We start from the raw sequence: 21,453 nt of genomic DNA on the forward strand, positions 1-21,453 counted from the left end.
TCAACCTACAGAGGGCTGAATTCAAAGACACCCTGAAAATCAAAGTGAAAAAATGATGCAGCAGACTAGTCCAATTTGCTGAAATTCCATTGCAGCAACTCAAAATGGTACTCAGTAATTTGTATGGCCCTCCACGTGCTTGTATGTATGCCTGGCAACATCAGAACATGCTCCTAATAAGACGACAGATGTGTCCTGGGGTATTTTCTCCCAGATCTGGACTAGGGCATCACTGAGCTCTTGAGCAGTCTGAGGTGCAACCTGGCAGTGTTAGGTGGACCGAAACATAATGTCCCAGAGGTGTTCTATTGGATTTAGGTCAGGCGAGCATAGGGACCATTCTTAGGTATCAATTTTTTCATCCTCCATTAACTGGCTGCATACTCTGGCCACATAAGGCCGGGCATTGTCGTGCACCAGAAGGAACCCAGGACCCACTGCACCAGCTTAGGGTCTGACAGTGGGTTCAAGGATTTCATCCCAATACCTAATGGCAGTCAGGGTGCCATTGTCTTCCCTGTAGAGGTCCGTGCGTTCCTCAGTGGATCCCTTTCATGTATGTCACATGTGCTCAGGGTGAACCTGCTCTCATCTGTGAAAAGCACAGGGCGCCAGTGGTGAACCTGCTGATTCTGGTGTTCAATGGCAAATGCCAGTCAAGCTCCATGGTGCTGGTCAGTGAGCACAGGGCCCACTAGAGGATGTTGGGCCCTCAGACCACCCTCATGAAGTCTGTTTCTGATTGTTTGGTCATAGACATTCACACCAGTGGCCTGCTGGAGTTCAATTTGTAGGGCACTGGCAGTGCTCATCCTGTTCCTCCTTGCACAAAGGAGCAGATCCTGGTCCTGCTGATAGGTTAAGGACCTTCTACAGCCCTGTCCAGTTCTCCTCCTAGAGTAACTGCCTGTCTTCTGGAATCCCCTCCATGCTCTTAAGACTGTGCTGAGAGACACCACAAACCTTCTGGCAATGGCACATATTGATGTGCCATCCTGGAGGAGTTGGACTGTAAGTGCAACCTCTATAGGGTCCAGGCATCGTGTCATGCTACCAGTAGTGACGCTGACCCTAGTCAAATGCAAAACTAGCGAAAAACAGTCAGAAAAGAGGAGTAGGGAAAAAAAGTAAATGGCCTCCACCTGTAAAACTATTCCTGTTTTGGAGGTTGTCTCATTGTTGCCTCTCTGATTACCAACCCCCTCTGCTACTTAACTGGCCAGATCAATATCCCAGGAGTTTAATTGACTTGATGCTATACTCTGATTTAAAAAGTGTTCCTTTGATTTTTTTTGAGCAGTGTATTTCCTTGGTCTCCACTTCCCTGGGTATTACTCCGACTATACTACTAGACTATGCTATCTGTGTGCCGTAGGGCAGATGCTTACCCTGGATGATGCCTAAAAAAACATGCCATAATGACAAAGCACCACTTGCAAAAAAAAATTCTCATCTGTCGTAGTGACTATTCCTCTACTATTTGCTCTCTTGCAGAGAATTGTCTTTTCCAGGTATGTGGGATGTCTGCTCCCCAACTTGATGCTGTGGTTCACACATCTGGAACAGCAAGACCAGTGGTGCAAAAATGGGCATCGGACAGGATAAATCTATCACTTATTTCATTTCTTTACCCTGGAAAAGCATTTGATATTCTTCCCTTTTAATATGCTGCCCATATACCCTTGAATGGTTCCAAACTGCAATATAATCTTGTGCAATTAGAAAGATTAACATGTATAAACTATACTGTACATTCTGATATCCTTTTCATTTGTAATGGGCAAAACAACACAAAGACAACACTGTGTGGCATGATACATTCTTGAAAAATACACTTTAAAAAGTTTTGCTGATGTGTTTATTTTCCACAGACATCTCCAATCTCACACGTTCACAGCCATCAAAATCTGCTTCGTCATCATTAAACTCTGCATCAAATTTAACAATGCTCTCGTCACCTGGGGAACCACTTCTCTGCAGCCAAAACATTTGCTATAATGGTGGCATCTGTGTTATAGAAAATCAGGTGGAAACATGCAGGTATTTTATCTTAAAAACTAAGATCTAAGTATTTACATATATGATGCTACTGACATGTTATTTCCAACCTGACAGTAAATGTTATAACAATAAGAACTATAAGAACTTGCTTGTCACAGCTTCTGTACATGATAAATTCATTTTACAATGCTGCAAAGTAAATTGAGCATGGACCTGATACATACTCTCTTCAGCTGCTGAATAACTGAATTTTTTAAAGGTCTTGTTCAGACAGGCTATAGAACTGTGTGGATAACCAGCTTTTGTAAAGCTTTAAAAAGTATTTTTTTTTAAAATGTTTTTAAAGAACTATTTTTTGAGGTTAAACACCCATTATAATGGCAATTCTGTAACTTTAATTCCTTCCCACCCACAATCTGTGTAACAACGTTTGGCAACATGATCGCTCATAATATATGTTCCCTTTAACCACTTAAGCCCCGGAAGATTTTACCCCCATTCCGACCAGGGGGTATTTTGCGATTCGGCACTGCGTGAATTTAACGCACAATTGCGCGGTCGTGCGACGCTGTACCTAAACGAATTTGACGTCCTTTTTTTCCCACAAACAGAGCTTTCTTTTGGTGGTATTTGATCACCTGTGCGATTTTTTGATCACGCGCTATAAACAAAAAAAGAGCGTCAATTTTGCAAAAATAGCAATATTTTTCACATTTTTTTATATGAAATTCCCCCAAAAAAAAATGTAAAAATCAAAATTTTTAAAAATTTTCGGCCAATTTGTTTTATGCTACCTATGTTTGGTAAAAAAAAATCGCAAAAAGCGTATTTTGATTGGTTTGCGCAAAAGTTATCGCGTTTACTAACAAAGGGAAAGATTTTTGTCATTTTTGTTGTTTTTTTTTTTTAACGCGTAATGGCGGCGATCTGCGATTTTTTTTGCGGTACTGCGACATTGCGGCGGACAGATCGGACCCTTGACTGACATTTTTGACACTTTTGGGGTTACCAGTGACATTTCTACAGTAATCAGTGCTATACATATGCACTGTTACTGTAAAAATACACTGGTAGTGAAGGGGTTAACTTTATTTGGAAGGGAGGGGCTGTGTGTGTCCCTAGGGGCGTGGTTTCTACTGTGATTGGCTGTGGCTCTAGCTGTAAGGACACTGATCAACGGATCTACATACCAGATCCGTTTTATCAGTGTCTTTGCAGCGAGGAGAATGACAGGCAGTTTGTTTACACAAGCTGCCTGACATTCTCCCTCTCCCCCGCCGATCGCCGAGTGGCCGGCGGACATCGGGTCCGCTGGTCACACGCGCGGGGGGGTCCGTGACCACGCGGGAGCGGGAGCGCGCCTCCGGGGGCGCGCGCTCGCTCCCTAGACCCTCACAAGCAAGCAACGTAGCCCTACGTTAGTTTGCCTGTGAGGGGCTGACCGCCGACGTAGATAGTCGTGCGGCGGTCGGCAAGTGGTTAAGAGTCGGCTGCAAAATTTCATGCAACTTCTAGGTGTCTGTCCCGGCTGTCACACAGCTGGAGATTTCCACTGATCAGGAATCAATCAAAATGGTCATGTGATCACTGCGTCAACTGAGGTGTTTTTTTTTCTTTTTAAGTAACGCCTTAAAGAGGCAAAAGAACACTGCCATCTTGCTATCTTCAGTCTGCAGTGTTAATTGGTAGTGCAATCTATTTAAAGTGATAGTAAAGGTTCATTTTTTTTTTTAATAACAAACATGTTATACATACCTGCTCTTTGCAGTGGTTTTGCACAGAGCAGCCTGAGTCTCCACTTATCGGGTCCCCTGCTGATGCTCCAGGCCCCTCCCTTCTGCCTAGTGCCCCCACAGCAAGCAGCTTTCTATGGAGGCACCCGAGATACTGCCCTATGTGTCCATTCACAAATGGAGCGTGGCTCAACCCTGCTCTCTTCTCGTTGACTTTTTGGCTGTGATCGACAGTAGTGGGAGCCAATGACTACTGCTGCTGTCTCAGCCAATGAGGAGGTAGAGACCCAGGAGAGCTGAGGCTCTCGTGCACATTACTGGATTGAGATGGGGCTTAGGTAAGTTTTAGGGGAACTGGGGCCACTGCTGCATACAGAAGGTTTTTTAATTTCATGTATAGAATGCATGAAGGTAAGAAAACCTTGAGCCTTTACAACCACTTTAAAGGTGTAACAATTGGATACAGTTATATTACTAAAATGAATTAGTTAAAAATAGAAATAATTTAGGAAAAGGCATTTTTATCTACTATAAATAAAGTACTATAAATTAGCTGATTAGAATGTGACACCATGAGTCTACAATATTGAACTTTTCTGAAGTACAGTATCTGAGATACCGAATTTTGGGTTTTCACAAGCTGTAAGCCATAATCATCAAAATTAAAAGAAAGAAATGCTTGAAATAAATCACTCTGTATGTATTATCCCTGGGCAGCCCTGCTCTCAACTCAGTCAATACACTTTTAAAAACTCATGGCCTCCTTTTATGATGACCTTGATCACAATTGCATAGCTGAATCCTCTATCAGAGCCCTGCAGGAAGGGAGGTGTACTGCTCAGACTTCCACCAGTGGGCACAAGACTGAGGATGGAATGACCCAGGCTTGAAGAGTATGTTTAGGTTAGGGTGGGCTATGTCCATTAAGGACTCCCCATTCCATTATCCCAAGTCTAATACCGTAGAAAATACCATTCAGGTAGCTTACAGGTTAGATTGACATTTGGGAGAAAGAACTTCAGAAAAAATAGCTTTCTAGCATCCTGGTGACCTTACAGTACCCCTCCCACAGGTGGTGCCTAGCTCGGTGTTAGGAGGAACTCCTACAGATAGGGGCCACCTGGTTGTCCCCCACTGAAAAAAATTAAAAGAAGGTACTTTGTTTACACTATGGTGGTCATTGCCACTTAGCCACCAAGTGCTCCAGCAAGCCAGGAAATTTCAGAGGGGAGAAAGGTCTGGGTCTGCCTTTCTAGACAATCTTGTGCCAGGCCCATGAATGTGTATGTATGCTAGAAGATTGCGTTCAGCAACAATAACAATACTTTAATAATCTGGTGTAATTAGAGAGGGACCACCGATAAAAGTGACTACACTTGGTAGCTTGGATGCAAAGAAGGCAATATAACAATATTAGAACAACTATCAGAGTGCACTCTGTGTACTAACGGGGGGCCCCCTTTATGAGGAATTGCAAGAGTCTCCTGGAGAGTGAGGCCTCACTTGTCTTCACCAGCAAGGAATTCCCAACAATCCGAGGAAAGTATTTGTAATCCAATAAAGGTAGAATGATGACTGTATTCCCCAAGGCAATCAATAGTTGTAATCTACAGAGAAGCAAATGTAATAAATCCTAATACGTCACAACAGGTCAACAGCCTGGGACTGGATAAAGGGCTTAAGGCCTAACTCACCCACCTCGCACTATATGTATATCTGCAGTGTCCAGTGGTTTGCTGAATGTCAGTATGGTCTTATGAAAGTACGTAGTTTAATGGCACTGCCCTGATTTAGCCTAGGTCTGTGTTTAATGGAGATGTGGATACTGGATGTCTCTCACCCAAACCGGGAGCTTCACTCTGCTCTCTGACCAGGCCCCCTCCTCTCAGAGTCTCCGTCCGCCTGTCAGCAACCTTCTGCTCGGCCGCGCCACCGAGACTCCTCCCCTACTCACACCGCCGGCTTCACTCCGGTGTTCGCCACTAGGCCTCAGCCTAAGTTCCTGTGATCCGCAGCAGCTCTTCCCCTTCTTTCCAGTGCGCTGTCCTCGAGGCAAAAGAGCTAAATGGAGTCCCGCCTCCCTTTATATAGACACTCCCAGCAAGCTCCACGCGTCCTATTGCTCCCTGGGAGAAGGTTCTCTCTCTCCCAGCAGTCTATGATCCTGATTTCTCCCGTACTACATCTCCCTTAAGGCCAAGGTCACTGTCTTTGCAGAACTTTAATAACAATAAACAGTTTGAACAATACCAGCCGTGCGACCCGGCTACATCTGCATAGATGATTTATTATAAGGCAGAATGTGTGGATCAACCTTAATATGGACAACATAAAGAAAGCCTTTATACAGCAGCCTCTGTTGTTGCTTTGTAAAACTGCGGGTTCAAATGTTCTTTCTTTATATCTTTATGTTTGTGAGTCAACAACATTCACTGTTTTTTTATTTCTCCTACAGGTGCAAAACCACTGGTGACGTGTGGTATGGGGGTACAAGGTGTGAGAACGTGCTCTTCAGTGGAGCCTATGTATTGACAAAACCAACTTATATACTTCTTAGTACTGTTTTGCTTGTCTTTACTGCTACTCTGTGATTTTAATTCAGAATCACCTTTTGCAAACCCATTTCAGGGGAAAAAAAAAAACGTATGTAAAAAAAAAAAATTAGTGGCTTTATAGTTCTGCAAGGAATGTAACATCCAATGGAAGCAGCTCCTATCATCAGAAAATGATTGGATAAGAGCACTTCAGTGCCTGTTTACATCATGTTTCTGCCAGTCACTAATATACTATATAAACCTTCCTTCCCATGTCTTATCTAAAAGTATAGAGGTGTTAGCACAGTTACAAAACTATGTTATGTATAGAAATGCAATGGTATCCAGTATTTTGATAATGGCAGATTCACTTTAATACTGGCCCTATCTAATCTCTCCTGACGTTTTTCCACACATGGTTCAGAAGGATCTCTTCATAGAACAGTTTAAGAAACAAATGTTAAATTTCTTATTCTCAGTCACAATCATTCTACTACTAGCAGATATATGCAATCCTAAATGCCTAAAGCTGAACTCTGTGCAAACCCCAGATATTTTCTACACCTTTCTCCCCATGTGCTGAGTTTATGCTAATTTTTTTTATTACCTAATATCATTTGGTGCATAGGCTTCTCTTTTGTTCCTGTGATGATGTCTTAGGGACAAAAGAGGAAGCATATCTCTTCTTTCTTGCAGCAGCAGACAGGAGGAAGGATTTTCAAGGCTTTATACATCATTTTGTAATAATGCTTATTTTGCAAAGCTACAGCCCCCATGATTCCTGTGCCTCCTGGGCTGGCTCTAGAGAGTAGTAGGCAATGCTATGTGATGGTTTGTGAGTGTTGGCAGTACTCGCACCATTTGCTTAGTCTTTGCTGAATGTTAAATAGCATAAAACTGATGATTTACAGCCCCCTGTCATTACCCTGATTTTTAAGCAATAATGAACTACAGTACACAGGACAGTGATCATCAGAACTAGAATAGTGAAACTGAGGCTGCCAAGCAGCTTTTTTACATAAGTCCCACACAACTGATGTTTTAGACCTATTTCCCTACACCGTATTCGTTTCCTAAAGGGTTCTAGGCCCGGAGTAGGGAACCTTTACCCTCCAGCTGTGGGGAAACTACAAATCCCATCATGTGTTTGTCTCTGGGAGCTGTCTGTTGCTGTAAGAGTCTTGAGATCCCTCTTGGCACTTCCACAGTATCTGGTAAGCTTTCCTATCCCTGCCTATGACTATTTGGAGCTGAAGGCAAAGCTTCAATGGTGGGGGTGGGGGCAGAGAGGGCATGTGCCACGGACGCTGTGTTGAGGGGCACAGGATCGGAGAGGGCAAGGACAAGCTGCCTTTATTGCACAGGCCCTGTGTTAAGACTTTGATCTGTGAGTACATGAGGAAGAGACAACTCAGCATCCGAGCAACTCCCCTCTCCACCTCAGACCACCTTAGCTGCCTCCTTCTCTTATGCTAGGTTCATACTTGTGCATTGAAGGAAAGTGTTCAAAACCAAGGGTTTTCCCAAAATGCACAAAAATGCACACATCTGTTGCAGGTGTGTGGGGGTGCCACCAATTCCGAATGGTACCACCATGCACCTTACTAGCGCATGAACTTCCATGCTTATCCACCCATGCCAAAATGCATGGTGACAAAGTACAAAGGGTCACGCACTTCTTTTGTGCATTTTTTTGTGTGTAGGGGTGCTCTAGATGTGCTGCACAAAAACATGCATACTCTGTTGAACCTGCATAGGTGTAAACAGAGCATTTTTGAACTAGTTTATACTTGCAGTAGCCCTGAGGCAGGGGCGTTTTTTCCTTTTTAGTGGTGCCACCAATGCAGGGAGATATATTTTTTTCTTCACCAATTTTAAACTTCAGATTTCTGTAATGTACCACAACTATTTCAGTATTTGCTACTATTTCAGAACTTGCTACATACATTGCATACATTTTACTCTGCACATCACTATTAGCCCTGCTCTCTCCTAGAGGGAGGGGGGGGGAGCACAGTTTGCTATCTTTGCCCTGGGCACTGGATGACCTGGAGGACCTTCTCCTAACACTGACTGCAAAACACTGATAAGCTGAGCTAGGACGGGTATTTCCCTGGAAAGCGGATGTTTTGGGAAGGGAGACATTAAAGAAAACTTGTTGCTCTGCATAGACAAAGCACATGTTTGCTTGGAATTTGAAGTGTAACCAGGTACCCTACGCATATACACACTACCCTTACTCTCCTAAGCACTGCAGCAATTTAAAAAAATAAAAATAAAATAATATAAATGTTCCTAATACTCTTCTAAATTGGTTGCCACAACATGCTCAGTCCTGAGTCTTATCTGTTTCTGGATTTCAGAGCTGGACGGTCCTTCTTTGGGTGTCCACATTGCTGTTTATCATTGGGGTCCTCACAGGTCTTGGAGACTCCAGCAGTGGTGTAGTGACATCATGACAAGGGGCAGTGATTAGACCAGGGGTCTCTAAACTTTATAAAAAAATTGTCAATTTACTGTTTTTTACAGTTTAGGGGGTTGGACTGTGACCATTGGGTGTAAACAATGTCCGATCTTTAGTAGTGGGGGAGAAATAATTGGTGTCATTGGAAGGTATAGTGCCCCATTGTTGGCTAAGCAGCAGGAATTATGCCCCATTGTTGGTGTCAGTGGCAGGATTTATGCCCCACAATTGGTGTCAGTGGCAGGAATAATGCCTCAAGGGACGGCTAAAGGCAAGCAAAGGGCCACATCTTTCCCCAGGGCTGGAGTTTGGAGACCCCTGGATTAGACCAATGAGCTTCCAGCACTGATTGCAGAGTTGAACAACTGGTTTGAGAAAGAGATGCCTTTGAGGGTCAAGTGACGGCTGATTCAAGTAAATTAAAATGGGTTTAGGAAAGCTTTTTTAATGTGAAGGCTGGCACCCACAGATTGATCCAAGCATTAGGGCTTGTTCACACCGGTGAGTTGCACTAAAGCATGGTAAACAACAAGTTGCTGGCAAAATGCCCGCAATTCACCACCAGAATGCCCACAATGAGCCACAACATACAATTTGTGTTGTGTTGTGCTGCATTCCAAAAAATGTAGCATACACAAAGTCTTTCTGCTTTGAATGGGTTTCCTAACACAATGGGGTTGATTTACTAAAGGTGAATAGACTGTGCACTTTTGCAAGTGCAGTTGCTCCAGAGCTTAGGAAATGAGAGAGAGCTCTGCTGACTTCCATCATTCAATCATGTGCAAGCAAAAATGTTGTCTTTTATTATTTTCCTTGCATGTGATTGGGTATATTTTGTAAATTAAGCTTTTACCTCATTTACTAAGATCTGGACCAACTGCACCTGCAAAAGTGCACAGTCTATGGTACTTGCAATTGTTACTGCTACATTGGATGTTAATGCTATGTGTATTTTTAGTTCTTCTCCTTTCTACTTAGATGCATGTGTATGCTATTTGAAATTAATAAAAATCATTTTTTTGAAAAATTAGCCTTCAGCCTATGGTACTGGTTTTCATTATTCTTACATTGTAACGTTGTCTAGGGTGTTTTACGTGTTCCTTTTAACATGATCACGTAACTTTTTAATTTCAGTTCATTTTTTAGATATTTTTTACTCATCTTATTGGGTACCTTTTTTAGAAATAAGATCCATTAAAGCAACATTATTTGGATGTTCAATGTGCATGTCAAAGTGCAAGACTAGGGCCGAACTGCATGCATTGAACATAAATGTACGATCAGCTAGGTTCTTCAATTGGGATCATATATGTGAGCTAAGGTTTTCCTTGCACATGCAGGCATGAAATCTATTCATGCCTGTGTGATTTATTAGAAAGGAAGACTACTGTAGGAGGAAAAGGCACACTCTTTGGATAGTTGTATAATGCTAAATCCAATCATCTGTTTCTCCAACACGAATAACAAAACTATGGGCATCTTCTATATATTTTTCTATACTTGGTGTATCTAATAGTATTCATTTTGGCAGCAAACATAGTTTTCTCTGTCGCTCATTGACAGACGTAGTCCTCGTTGATTAATAACAACTCGGGTTATGCTGCCCTCTACAGGAGTAGGACTAGACAGGAAAGAAAACGTTCTGGCCACACCCTAGGGGCAGTCCCAGAGGGTATATCCTCTCACTTCCTGCTACAGCAAATCAGTTTTTTTCTGTCTAGTTAGGAGTAAGGACCTAGATACCTTGCTGGGATCTTCGGTCCTGGCAGGATTTTTTTCTTAGAAGATTTTTAGACAGCTTTTTTTCTCCAGTGTTCCTGTGAGATCTTCAAGCAAGAAAGCTGGAACTGGGCGACGGGCTGGATGTTGAGATCCAGTGGTCACCCCAGTTCAGCCTACGAGCGCGTGCAGGCCATAGCTCCGCGCTGGGTCGGCCGCGACATAGTCCCACTGGACGGGGACTGACCCTGCGAGTTAAACGTCTCGCTGAAACGCCAATGACCATGAGTCACGGCGTCCGTATTGGTCGACAGCCCTCCCACCCCGGTGGAGAGGGGTACTGTCAGGAGTTGGCGCCCGCCTGGTTCCGGTATGGTGAGTAGTATGTTCCCCCTTTTCCCCCTGACGGGTTTTGTGGTGAACGCGGGCCCCTCTCTGAAATGGTAAGGATGGGTCTCCCCTCTATCCTATAACATGTCACAGATCCCCCTATTTGAGTGTGATTTTTGTGAACAAGTAACCAGGAGGCTTGGTTTGGGAGCTGACAATCTAATGTCATTTCAAAACTGTAAAGATGACTGAAGTCAGTGGCAGTACTAGAATATTACTGTGGTAGCATAAGGTATCCTACCTGTCAGAGGTGTTCACAGGGCGATGTCTATGCATGTATAACTGCAGTCCAGATCGCATTCCTCCAGCAAGGGCAGGCACGGACCGCATGCGGCCCACCAGAGTCCGGTACCGCCGGCCAGGCTGATCACCATCCAGGGTGAAGTTTGGTGGGGCGATGCACTCCCACAGGCCGCTAGGCCATATACAGCATCCCGCAGGCCGCTGCTAAGCCGCCGCTATCCTAACAGGCCGCCGCCATTTTCTTGCAGAGCACACAAGGCCGCCATATTGGCGTAGCCTCGTGTCTACAACATGGGGGTGGCCATGTTTAAGGTGACCAAACACCTCATGGAGCCAGGGGGAGGTGCCGGTAGGCGTGTTAAGGGGCGGAGCCGCCTCCTTTACCCAGGAAATAGGGCCAAAGACTTCCTGTCTGTAACAGGACAGCACTGAGCAAGCTGATGAAAACTTCTGTGCATCAGGAATGAGCCTTGGGGTCTCTCTCTCTCTCTCTCTCTGTGGGGTCCAAAAAGGCAGGTAACACTGAGGGGCGCTGTTGCGACTGGGGGACACAAAAAAAAAAAAAAGTTTTTTACTTTGTCATTTTTTGTCGCTGGCAAGTGTCTTGTATAATCATTGACCCTGCCGCATAGGTATCCCCACCTGATCCCCTCAAGGTGGCCGCAGGACCCTCCAGTACCCCACTTGTTTTTAATGCATTATCGGCAGTTTTGGAGTCTTTGGTATCCCGGGTGGAGGTGGCCTGTCAGGGACGGGGGTCAAGAAGCGACCCCCGCCTACCCCTATTGTTTATCTGATACTTCAGATACGGATTCAGAGCTGGTCAATGCAGCTGTAGGTCCCTCTTATGGGGCTGTTGTCTCAGGTAATGTCTCCTCAGCAGTGAGGAGAACGTTTCTGCCTCCGCCATAGCACAAGAGTGGTGGATGCACTAGTTGTGTCCGTCCGGGAAACCTTTGGTCTTGAGGTTATACCGGCAGAGGTAGCTGAGACTGAAACTCCTTTTTGGTACTTGTTAGCCTACCAAAAGGGCGAAGGATTTTCCTTTACCCAAATGAGGTCGTTTTGAAACGAACCCCTGTTATTTCCTAACGCATGGCTAGGCGCTATCCGTGTGAGGAATCCCTCTTTAAAGGATAGACGGTACCACCTGCTGTCTTGCCACAGACTGTTAGGTTAAAGAGGACCTCGTAGCCAACGAGGACCTTCCCTTTCTGCTCATAAGGAGTTGTTCGTTCCGCGAGGGCGGGCGATAAGGCAAAACCCTCCAAAGCCCCTTTAGAGGGGTTTCAAAGGGCGCTGGTCGGCTAAACAAAAAGTCCGGCTCAGCCAAGCCTGAAAAATACAGCCTGATGCGCCCCTACCCATCTCTGGAGTGGGGGGACGTCTTCACCGGTTTCCGGATCCATGGCTTGCCGGAACCCCAGACTAAGGGGTTCGCGAGGTCATACGGTCAGGATACAGGATTGAGTTTCGATCACTTGCACCGGTGCGATTCTTCCCTGCTAACATTTAACGGTTTCAGGGGTTCTATTCAAACCTGTTCACAATGCCCAGGAAAGAGGGCAAGGTGCGTCCAATTTCTGGACTTGGGGAAAAATAGAGTCCATCCGAACAGTGGTGGCCTCCCTGCATCAGGGGGATTCCTGGCGTCCATAGACATTTAGGATGCCTATCTTTATATCCCCATCATCGCAGGACATCAGCGTTTTTCTTCGCTTTCCCACATCCCTGGTTCCCACCAGGAGACTGAACTATCTGGGCCTAAGGTTGGATACATCCTGGGCAAGAGGTTTTCTCCTTGCGGAGAAACTCCAGAAGGTTCAGTCAACGATTCGGATGTTGCTGTCCATCAATTGGCTGGGACGGATGGTGGCCTTCTTAGAGGCAGTACCGTATACCCAGTCTCATACCCGAATTCTCCTGAAAGAGATTCTTTTCTTATGGAATCAGAATTCCGATTTCCTGGACAATCGGATCCGGTTGGGCGAGCGGACCAGGGAGCCTCCGATGCTCAACCAGGGGAAGTCATTCCTTCCGATAGTATCCAGGTTACCAATAGGGTATCGGAACTGAGAGCGATCAGATTTTGTCTGATTTACTGGACCGAGCAGCTCTAGAGCAGCCCGATTCGGATCCAATCGCACTATGCCACTGTCGTGACTTATGTCAAGAAAGGGGCACTTAGAATGTCCTGGTGGCCATCGAAACGACTAGCATCTTTCGTTGGACGGAACGGTTTGTTCCGGATCTCCCCGCATTGTTCACTCCGGGGGTGGGAAATCGGCGGGCAGATTATTTCAGCCGTCAGATTCTGGATCAAGGGGTATGGCCTCTTCATCCAGAGGTATCTCACTAGCTGTCCCTTCATTGGGGCACCCCGGATGTGGATCTGTTGGCACCTTGGCTCAACAGGAAGGTGCGGAGGTTTGTAGCTCGCACCCGCGATCTTCTAGCGGACGCAGCAGAAACGCTGATCGCCCCTTGGGGGCAGTATCAGCTACGGCATGCCTTCCATCCTCTGAAGTTACTGCGGGAACTTCTTCGCAGGATAGAGGTGGAGGGAATTCCAGTTATTCTGGAAATTCCGGACTGACCTCGTCAAGCCTGGTACGCTGACTTGGTGAGGCTAGTTGCGGACGCTCCTTGGAGACTTCCTCTAAGGGAGGATTTGCGGTCTCAAGGACCGATCTTCCATCTTGCTTTACAATCGCTGGCTTAATGGCCTGGCCATTGAGACCCAGGTACTGAAAGACAAGGGAGTGTCAGCTTCAGTTATTCCTACCTCTAGTTAAAGCAAGGAAAGCGACTTCCAGCACATGGAAGTCTTATATTTGCGTGGTGTGAATCTCTTGGATTTCCCCCACATACCTATTCGGTGATCCGAATCTTGGTCTTTCTGCAACAAGGGGTTGAGCAGAAATTGTCCTTGAGCACTATCAAGGGTCAGGTTTCAGCGTTAGCAATCTGCTTTCAGAAACCTTTGGCTAATCATTCCTTGGTGCGGAATTTCATCCAAGGGGTGCGACATCTGGCTCCGCCAGTGCGTGCACCCTTACCGCCTGGGATCTTAATTTAGTGTTGTCAGTTCTTCAGAAACTTCTCTTTGAAGATATTAGGGAGATTCCCTTGCTTACATTATCCCAGAAGGTGGTCTTCTTGGTGGCCATTACTTCTGCACGCAGGGTGTCAGAACTGGCCGCATTATCTTGTCGTTCCCCATTTCTGGTGGTTCATAGGGATAAGGTGGTTCTTCTTCCGAATCCATCCTTCCTTCCTAAAGTGGTTTTCAGAGTTTTCATCTGAATAAAAATATTGTGTTACCTTCCCCGTGTCCTAAGACTAGCCATCCTTGGGAGTTGCATTACACTCCTTGGATGGGGTTCAGAAGGATACACTTGACTACTACGAACTTGTTTTCGTAAGACGGACTCACTTTTTGTGATCACGGATAGCCCTTGAAGGGGGTTGCCTGTGTCTGCCGCGACCATATCTAGATGGATCAGTCAGACGGTGGTACAGGCTTATTCTATTAAGGGTCGGAATCCTCCGTTCCCTGTTAAGGCGCACTCTACTCGGGCGCCTAGTGTCTCCTGGGTCTTCCGCCATCAGGCGTCAGCGATCCAGGTTTTCGAGGCGATGACTTGATCGTCGGTTCATACCTTTACAACATATTATAAAGTTGATGTGATGGCATCGTCAGATGCCTCTTTTGGCCACAAGGTTCTGCAGGCCGCAATCTGAGGAGACTGTTGGTCTACCTCAAGGGTTTGTTGGGTGTTTCACTTAGGTCTCATCTTTTGCTCGATGAGTCCTTGATGCTTCTGGTTGGCTCCGGTTGGGCCTTCTGGATTTTGATTTCTGTCATCCCACCCCTCATTTGTGGTACTGCTTTGGGACGTCCCGAGTTGTTATTAATCAACAAGGGCTACGTCTGTCAATGAGCAACAGAGAAAAATGGATTTTTGTAAAATCTTACCGTAAAATCCTTTTCTCTTAAGCTCATTGACAGACGTAGTACCCGCCCCTCTGTTTTGAGTTGGGTTGGGTTAAATTCTCTAAACACTGCTTTGTGACATAACTGATTTGCTGTAGCAGGAAGTGAGAGGATATACCCTCTGGGACTGCCCCTAGGGTGTGGCCAGAACGTTTTCTTTCCTGTCTAGTCCTACTCCTGTAGAGGGCAGCATAACCCGAGTTGTTATTAATCAACGAGGACTACGTCTGTCAATGAGCTTAAGAGAAAAGGATTTTACGGTAAGATTTTACAAAAATCCATTTTTACTCTTAGTCTTTTGACTAAAATGGCATTTTAGTTTTAGTCCCATTTTAGTCATCTGCAATTGTTTTAGGTTTATTTAGTCGACTAAAAGCTGCAGTACATTTTAGTCGACCTAAATCATTTTAGTCTACTAAAACTAATTTTAGTTGTCTAAAATCTAATTGGTTTAGTTAAATTGTAATGCATTATTTAAGCATTTTTCTACAATTTCTAAACCCTTTCTATACTCCTGGAGTAAAAATCTAATATGTTATTATTTATGGTATTAAAGCATTTGTTACCCCAACATTTCATATACCTGATATGCGTCTGTTGTACCTGAAGGTGATTGGCTCAACCCCTCCTAAGGTAATCCCTGACTACCTATAACTCAGTCAAGTCAGCTCTGTGCAAAGGCGGAGTCTCGGGAGAAAACCTCTGCCTCTGAAATAAATCAAGCGAGTCAGAGTATGGTACAAAGGCTTACTCAAAGGTTTATTATGTTTCAAAACTATATATACATGCATCATCTAAAGGGGATGGCCTAGGGTACATTCCTTGTAAGAGGGTATAAACTGATCAATTCCAAGCAATAGGAAACGCTCCATTTACGGAGATTAACTTATTCAGTAGATTCTATTGGTTAAACAAGAAAGCTTAGACATTTCTGATCTCAGACTAAGAAAGGGGAACTAAAGGCAACAGCATCTACAGGAAACTGATAGTATAATTAGAACATGCTATATTGTGTTAATTGCGAGATACGTGCAAAAATCTTTGTCTAAAATAGAGTTTAAACACACAGCAAAATATAGATACACAAAATGGATACAAAATGGAGGAGCATGCTCCACGCTCCTACAGTACCATACACTTGTATGAGAAAGTATCCTGTTCTCTTTGTATTGATTCCTTTATGTAAAAAATCCCTGGTGTTACTGCCAGTCCCTCTGCTTTCCTATTAAAAACTGACCACACTAAGCAGGAAAACACCTTGCTTAGTTCTCTAGCTATGCTGGGAACTCCATGTCCTCTCCTCCAATGATCTTACTTGTCCTGACACGCCCCCCCCCCCCCACTGCACAGCCATTACCAGGGAAGCTCAGTGTACTGCTGTTCTCCTGCCCCCAGCTCTTCTGCAGCCGAGAACAGAGCGAATGTGATCACTTCTAAAAAAAAAAAAAAACAAAAGGAGAAAAAAGTATTTATAATGTATTTTTATACCGATTCACAAATGTTTACCTTTCATTTCTTTGTAAAACAACCCATTCAGTTTAACAATCACTTGAAGGTTTGAACATGCACTACAGACACAGATTTTGTCATTCTAGAACGCCTTTAAGTACAACAAAGTTTCATTACAAGAATATTGCTTTTTTAACAGAAGTGTAACATTAAAAAAAAAAAAACTCTTTGCGTGATGATGCCACTATGCAGTGCACATTTACATGAACTTTAACAGTTTTAGAAACTGAAAGGAACACAACAAAACATTTCAGCAGCTATAAGCACAGAGCACACTGCACAGGCACTGTCACTAGCAGCCTGGCACAGCATAAAAAAAATCAGTACTCGAGGGTAATGCTTATTTCTACAATAAGAATCAGTTTACTGTCAGTTTATCCTTTTAACAGTTCTAATTCTAAGATACATTCAAAGAAAGTGCACAGTCTACAATAATGCCATTAGTGCCTGGATTATAACAATCACCACTTTTTTATCAACTTCTCTCTCTCAGCATTCGCAATGACAATAGAGATACAAATCACACTAAAAAAACTACTAGGGGCAGGACCCTGATGTAAGGCTGTCCTATTTGACAGTTACTGATCTATTTTTCATTTTTCATTAATGTGATGTTTTCCTCTATCCTCAAATTTGTCAATGCTAAGAGAGAGAGGAGTTGATAAAAAGTGGTGGTCGTTATAGTTCCATATACTAATGGCATTTGTAGCCTGTGCATTTTTCCTATGAATTTAATTGACAATTAAAACTGTTGTTGAATTATTGATTCTTCCTTGATGAGGCCTGTAATGCTGCAGAGTGCTCTGGACGGTAATCTAAGAAGCCTGTAATGCTGCACAGTGCTCTGGACAGTGGCTGTAATGTAATGCTACACAGTGCTCTGGACAGTGGTCTGAGGAGGCCTATAATGCTGCAGAGTGCTCTGGACGGTCGTCTGAGAGGTCTGTAATGCTGCACAGTGCTCAGGACAGTGGCTGTAATGCTACACAGTGCTCTGGACAGTGGTCTGAGAAGGCCTATAATGCTGCACAGTGCTCTGGACGGTGGTATGAGAGTCCTGTAATGCTACACAGTGCTCTGGATGGTGGTATGAGAGGCCTGTAATGCTGCACAGTGCTCTGGATGACGGTGGTCAGAGGAGGCCTGTAATGCACACAGTGCTCTGGATGGACGGTGGTCTGAGGGGAGGCCTGTAATTGTTATGTACACACTAACAGTGCTTTCTGCTCTGGGAGATCGTCGTCAGGAGTAGGACTCTCGCCAGGAGGCCTGTAATGCACAGTGCTGCTCTGGTCAGTCGTCTGAGGACTCGGAGGCCTGTAATGCTGGCTGCACAGCCTGCTAACTGCTGCTAAGGGAAGCACGCTACGTACTTAAGTCGCTTGCTTTCTGGGAGCGGAAGTAGGTGGAGCTTTGTGAAAATCAGGAGTTCATGAGGAAAAACATCCTCAGATTTTCGATTCGTTTGTTCCCAAAAACGAGAAAGATTTTCGTCCTAGTTTTCGTTAGTAGAAGACAAATGTGGTGTACTTTTTCATTTTAATTTCTTCACTGTAAAAAGGCAGCTGATGAAAATGTTGACAATAATTTTGAATGATTGAAGTCAACACAGCTTCCCCACAGTATCTAAGCTATGTGAAAATTCCCTTTCCAAAGTAAAAATTCACTTAGTGAACATGCGCCTCTCCTTCAGTAAATCAGGGTAATTGTATCAATTTAGTGCACATAAAGTTACAAGGACTCAAAAACTGGCTAGATAAAGAGGCACATGTTTCTCTATTTGCAGAAAATGTACTTGGCCCAAAAGAAAACTAAGGGTTGGTTTACATCTTGTTGTGCGTTTTACACGTTCGAGAATATTATTCTGAACGAATAGAACGAGTTCTTTTTGATCGATTAATTCCTTTTTAAAAGCATATACCAATCTTAGTGAAACAGTCTACAGTAGGCAATATATAAGAATATTTATTCACAAGACATGTTTTCACCATAAATGATCAGACTTGAGTGACACAAAGAGATAACCTTACATAAAATATAAACTTAAAATGATAAATGCAATGTGATATTTAGCTAAACGATAAAAGTGAAATAAAGCAAGATTACGTTTTTCCCAGATGTTGTGGCATAAACCATATTTCAGCGTGCTATATAATCAGAGCACAATTGTCTGCGAATTGCGAAGTCCGACAATCACTCCACTGCAGATGAAGCGAGAATAGGCCATGCAAAACGTGAGACTAATACGCCAATATGCGCTAAATCTGATAATAATAAAAATGTTATAAAAAGCAAAAATCATCTCTTAGAGAAAAATCTACATATGGTTAATACGGCTGGGATTGTAATCTTTTTACCCTTAATTATGAAATATAAAACATGTAAGGAAGAAAAGAAATGATAGTAAATAACAATCAAATAATTAGCAAGGTATATTTACCATACTTAAGATGGCTGCTAGCTTAGAATGGTCGTTACCAGAGTCCTTAAGATGGCGTCCTTTCCAAGATGGTGGCCAGTTAGGGAGGAGTTTCGTTTGGTGTCCCTCCAAGTTCCAGGTACATGATGGAGCAAGATGGAGTCTGTATAGATGAGTCTATGCATGGCTGTAGTAGCATGTGTGTTGTATGTGTAATGTATGAAGGGCAATGTATGTGTGTCGTGATGTGTTGTGATGTCTTCTATTACATCTGGGGTTCCTTTTTATATTGTGTTGAACAAAAGGGCAGTAAAAATTACCATAAGCCAAACCCAGTGGGAGGAACATTATCCCCATTGGTTGGGATTACTTAACCATTAACTGCTGAGGTCATTGGGCGACACCTCTACTAGTCATTCGGTATATTGGATATTAAAACTATATGATAATTTCTTTATATTTAAGAATATCATAAAAACAACATAATAAATTATCCATACTCTCATTCTCTATACATGTCCATCTAATATCCACCATGTATCTAAGTAAAGATTGGACCTGGTAACTGGACCTGATAACACCATTGAATTAAGAATATTACTAATACAATATATATATATTGATTGGAAATGACTGATTTACCCGTATACTTTACATTTAGTAGCAGTAAGAATGATATAGATACATGGACAGTTATATATATATATTGCTACACAACAACTTGTATATGTAAACTTTTCTACACATGGGTTATTTCCAATCAGAATATTATCCATTAAGGGATTATTATGTTAACAACAATACAGTCATGATTTGGGACTGGATTATAAAATATGGGAGAAATTCGGACCATTTGACACTACTATATAATAGATATAATGTACTTCTCAATAGAAGATTGTCATAACATCATAAGTTCCACAACCCCCTTTTGTATATGATGGGACAAGGATGTTGTATAAGCTTATGATTATATGAAATTCACTTGAGGATGCAGTTCTCATTAGTCTAAAGTGACTATGTTTCTTTGATACCATTTAGTTTTCAATGGACAATTCTCTGTATGACACAATCTTTACCCCCGTGTGTGTGTAGGTAAATGAATTACAGACTCTGGTCTTTGTCCAAGCAGTTTTCCGTTTGTTTGTCTTCTCATGGTTGAAACAATAGTTTATCTGCTAGTGGATGGGTGAACACAGGTGTTATCCTGAATTTGAGTTTTGGCCATTGTGTGATAAAACGTCTCATGGCCAGAACATAATGTTTTATGATCCCTCTGGTTTCTCTCGTTTCATGACCAGGGGAAGAATGTCTTTTTATCCTTTGAGCTCCGTTGTATGTAAACCTTCCCCCCCAAAGGCCGTTCCACCTGGGATAAGCAATTTAGTTGCCTGCCTTCCCAGAGCATTATATTCAAAGTTTTACCAAACACAATTTCCTTTTGGGGGCAGGTGACATAGCTTCTTATCTCAAAGTTCATGTAAATAAAACAATTTCAACAATGGACGCAATGTGTGCTTCAAACTGAAGGGGTTTTGACTGAATCAGTAACTAGTTCATTTGAGGCCTCAAGGTTCACAATTCTTGACCTGAAATAGGAAAAATGTATTTCTATTTCGTACTGAAAGTCTAACAATCTGTACATTGCATTATTTTAGGTGCGTTGCATTTTACATGCATTTTAGGCGTGTTACCATTGTGTTACCATCAAACTCTAAAGAACGTGAGGTCTGATGAAAGTGCAAAGATTCAGGACTTTAACGCACCACACCTAAAATGCATATAAAATGTGTGAATGGGGCCTAATGCAGCTACCACATTTACTTTAATTTCAATTTTGTTCTTGAGAACTAGATATTTTTTTATGTATGCCATTTATATAAGTTTTGTGGGTTTATTTATTTTTTTGGATATTAAAACGATTTACTAATGAAATACAATTTACAGCTGCTGCAACCACTAGATGTATTTATTTAGTGTGTGGCTGCGCTGCTAAAGTACCGCTACACGTGCTCAAATGGATAACTAAATAAATAAAATATATGATAATTTATAAACTGCGTCTAATATATTAAAAAATAAATTCATAAAAAAAAAAATCTACATACATACTGTATCCTACAAAAGTGAGTACAACCCTCACATTTTTGTAAATATTTTATTATATCTTTTCATGTAAAAACACTGAAGAAATGACACTTTGCTACAATGTAAAGTAGTGAGTGTACAGCTTGTATAACAGTGTCAATTTGCTGTCCCCTCAAAATAACCCAACACCCAGCCATTAATGTCTAAACCACTGGCAACACAATTGAATACACCCCTAAGAGAAAACGTCCCAAATGGGCCCAAAGTGTCAATATTTTGTGTGGCCACCATTATTTTCCAGCACTGCTTTAACCCTCTTGGGCATGGAGTTCACCAGAGCTTCACAGGTTGCCACT

General features: G+C 43.0%; 1 protein-coding gene across 1 annotated transcript in view; it reads left to right on the forward strand.

Annotated features, from left to right (window-relative positions):
• The window catches only part of LOC309556037 (meprin A subunit beta-like), a gene marked incomplete at both ends in the record, with an annotated part of 52,772 nt that extends 46,447 nt beyond the window's left edge, over positions 1 to 6,325 (forward strand). The window contains 2 exons of the mRNA XM_082258312.1: positions 1,872 to 2,040; positions 6,190 to 6,325. Coding sequence (XP_082114438.1) covers positions 1,872 to 2,040; positions 6,190 to 6,325 — 305 coding nt within the window. The remainder of the gene's footprint in view (positions 1 to 1,871; positions 2,041 to 6,189) is intronic.
• Between the last annotated feature and the right edge of the window lie 15,128 nt (positions 6,326 to 21,453).

The sequence above is a fragment of the Pelophylax lessonae genome, assembly GCF_965119305.1.
Source record: "Pelophylax lessonae genome assembly, chromosome: 5".
NCBI lineage: Eukaryota > Metazoa > Chordata > Amphibia > Anura > Ranidae > Pelophylax > Pelophylax lessonae.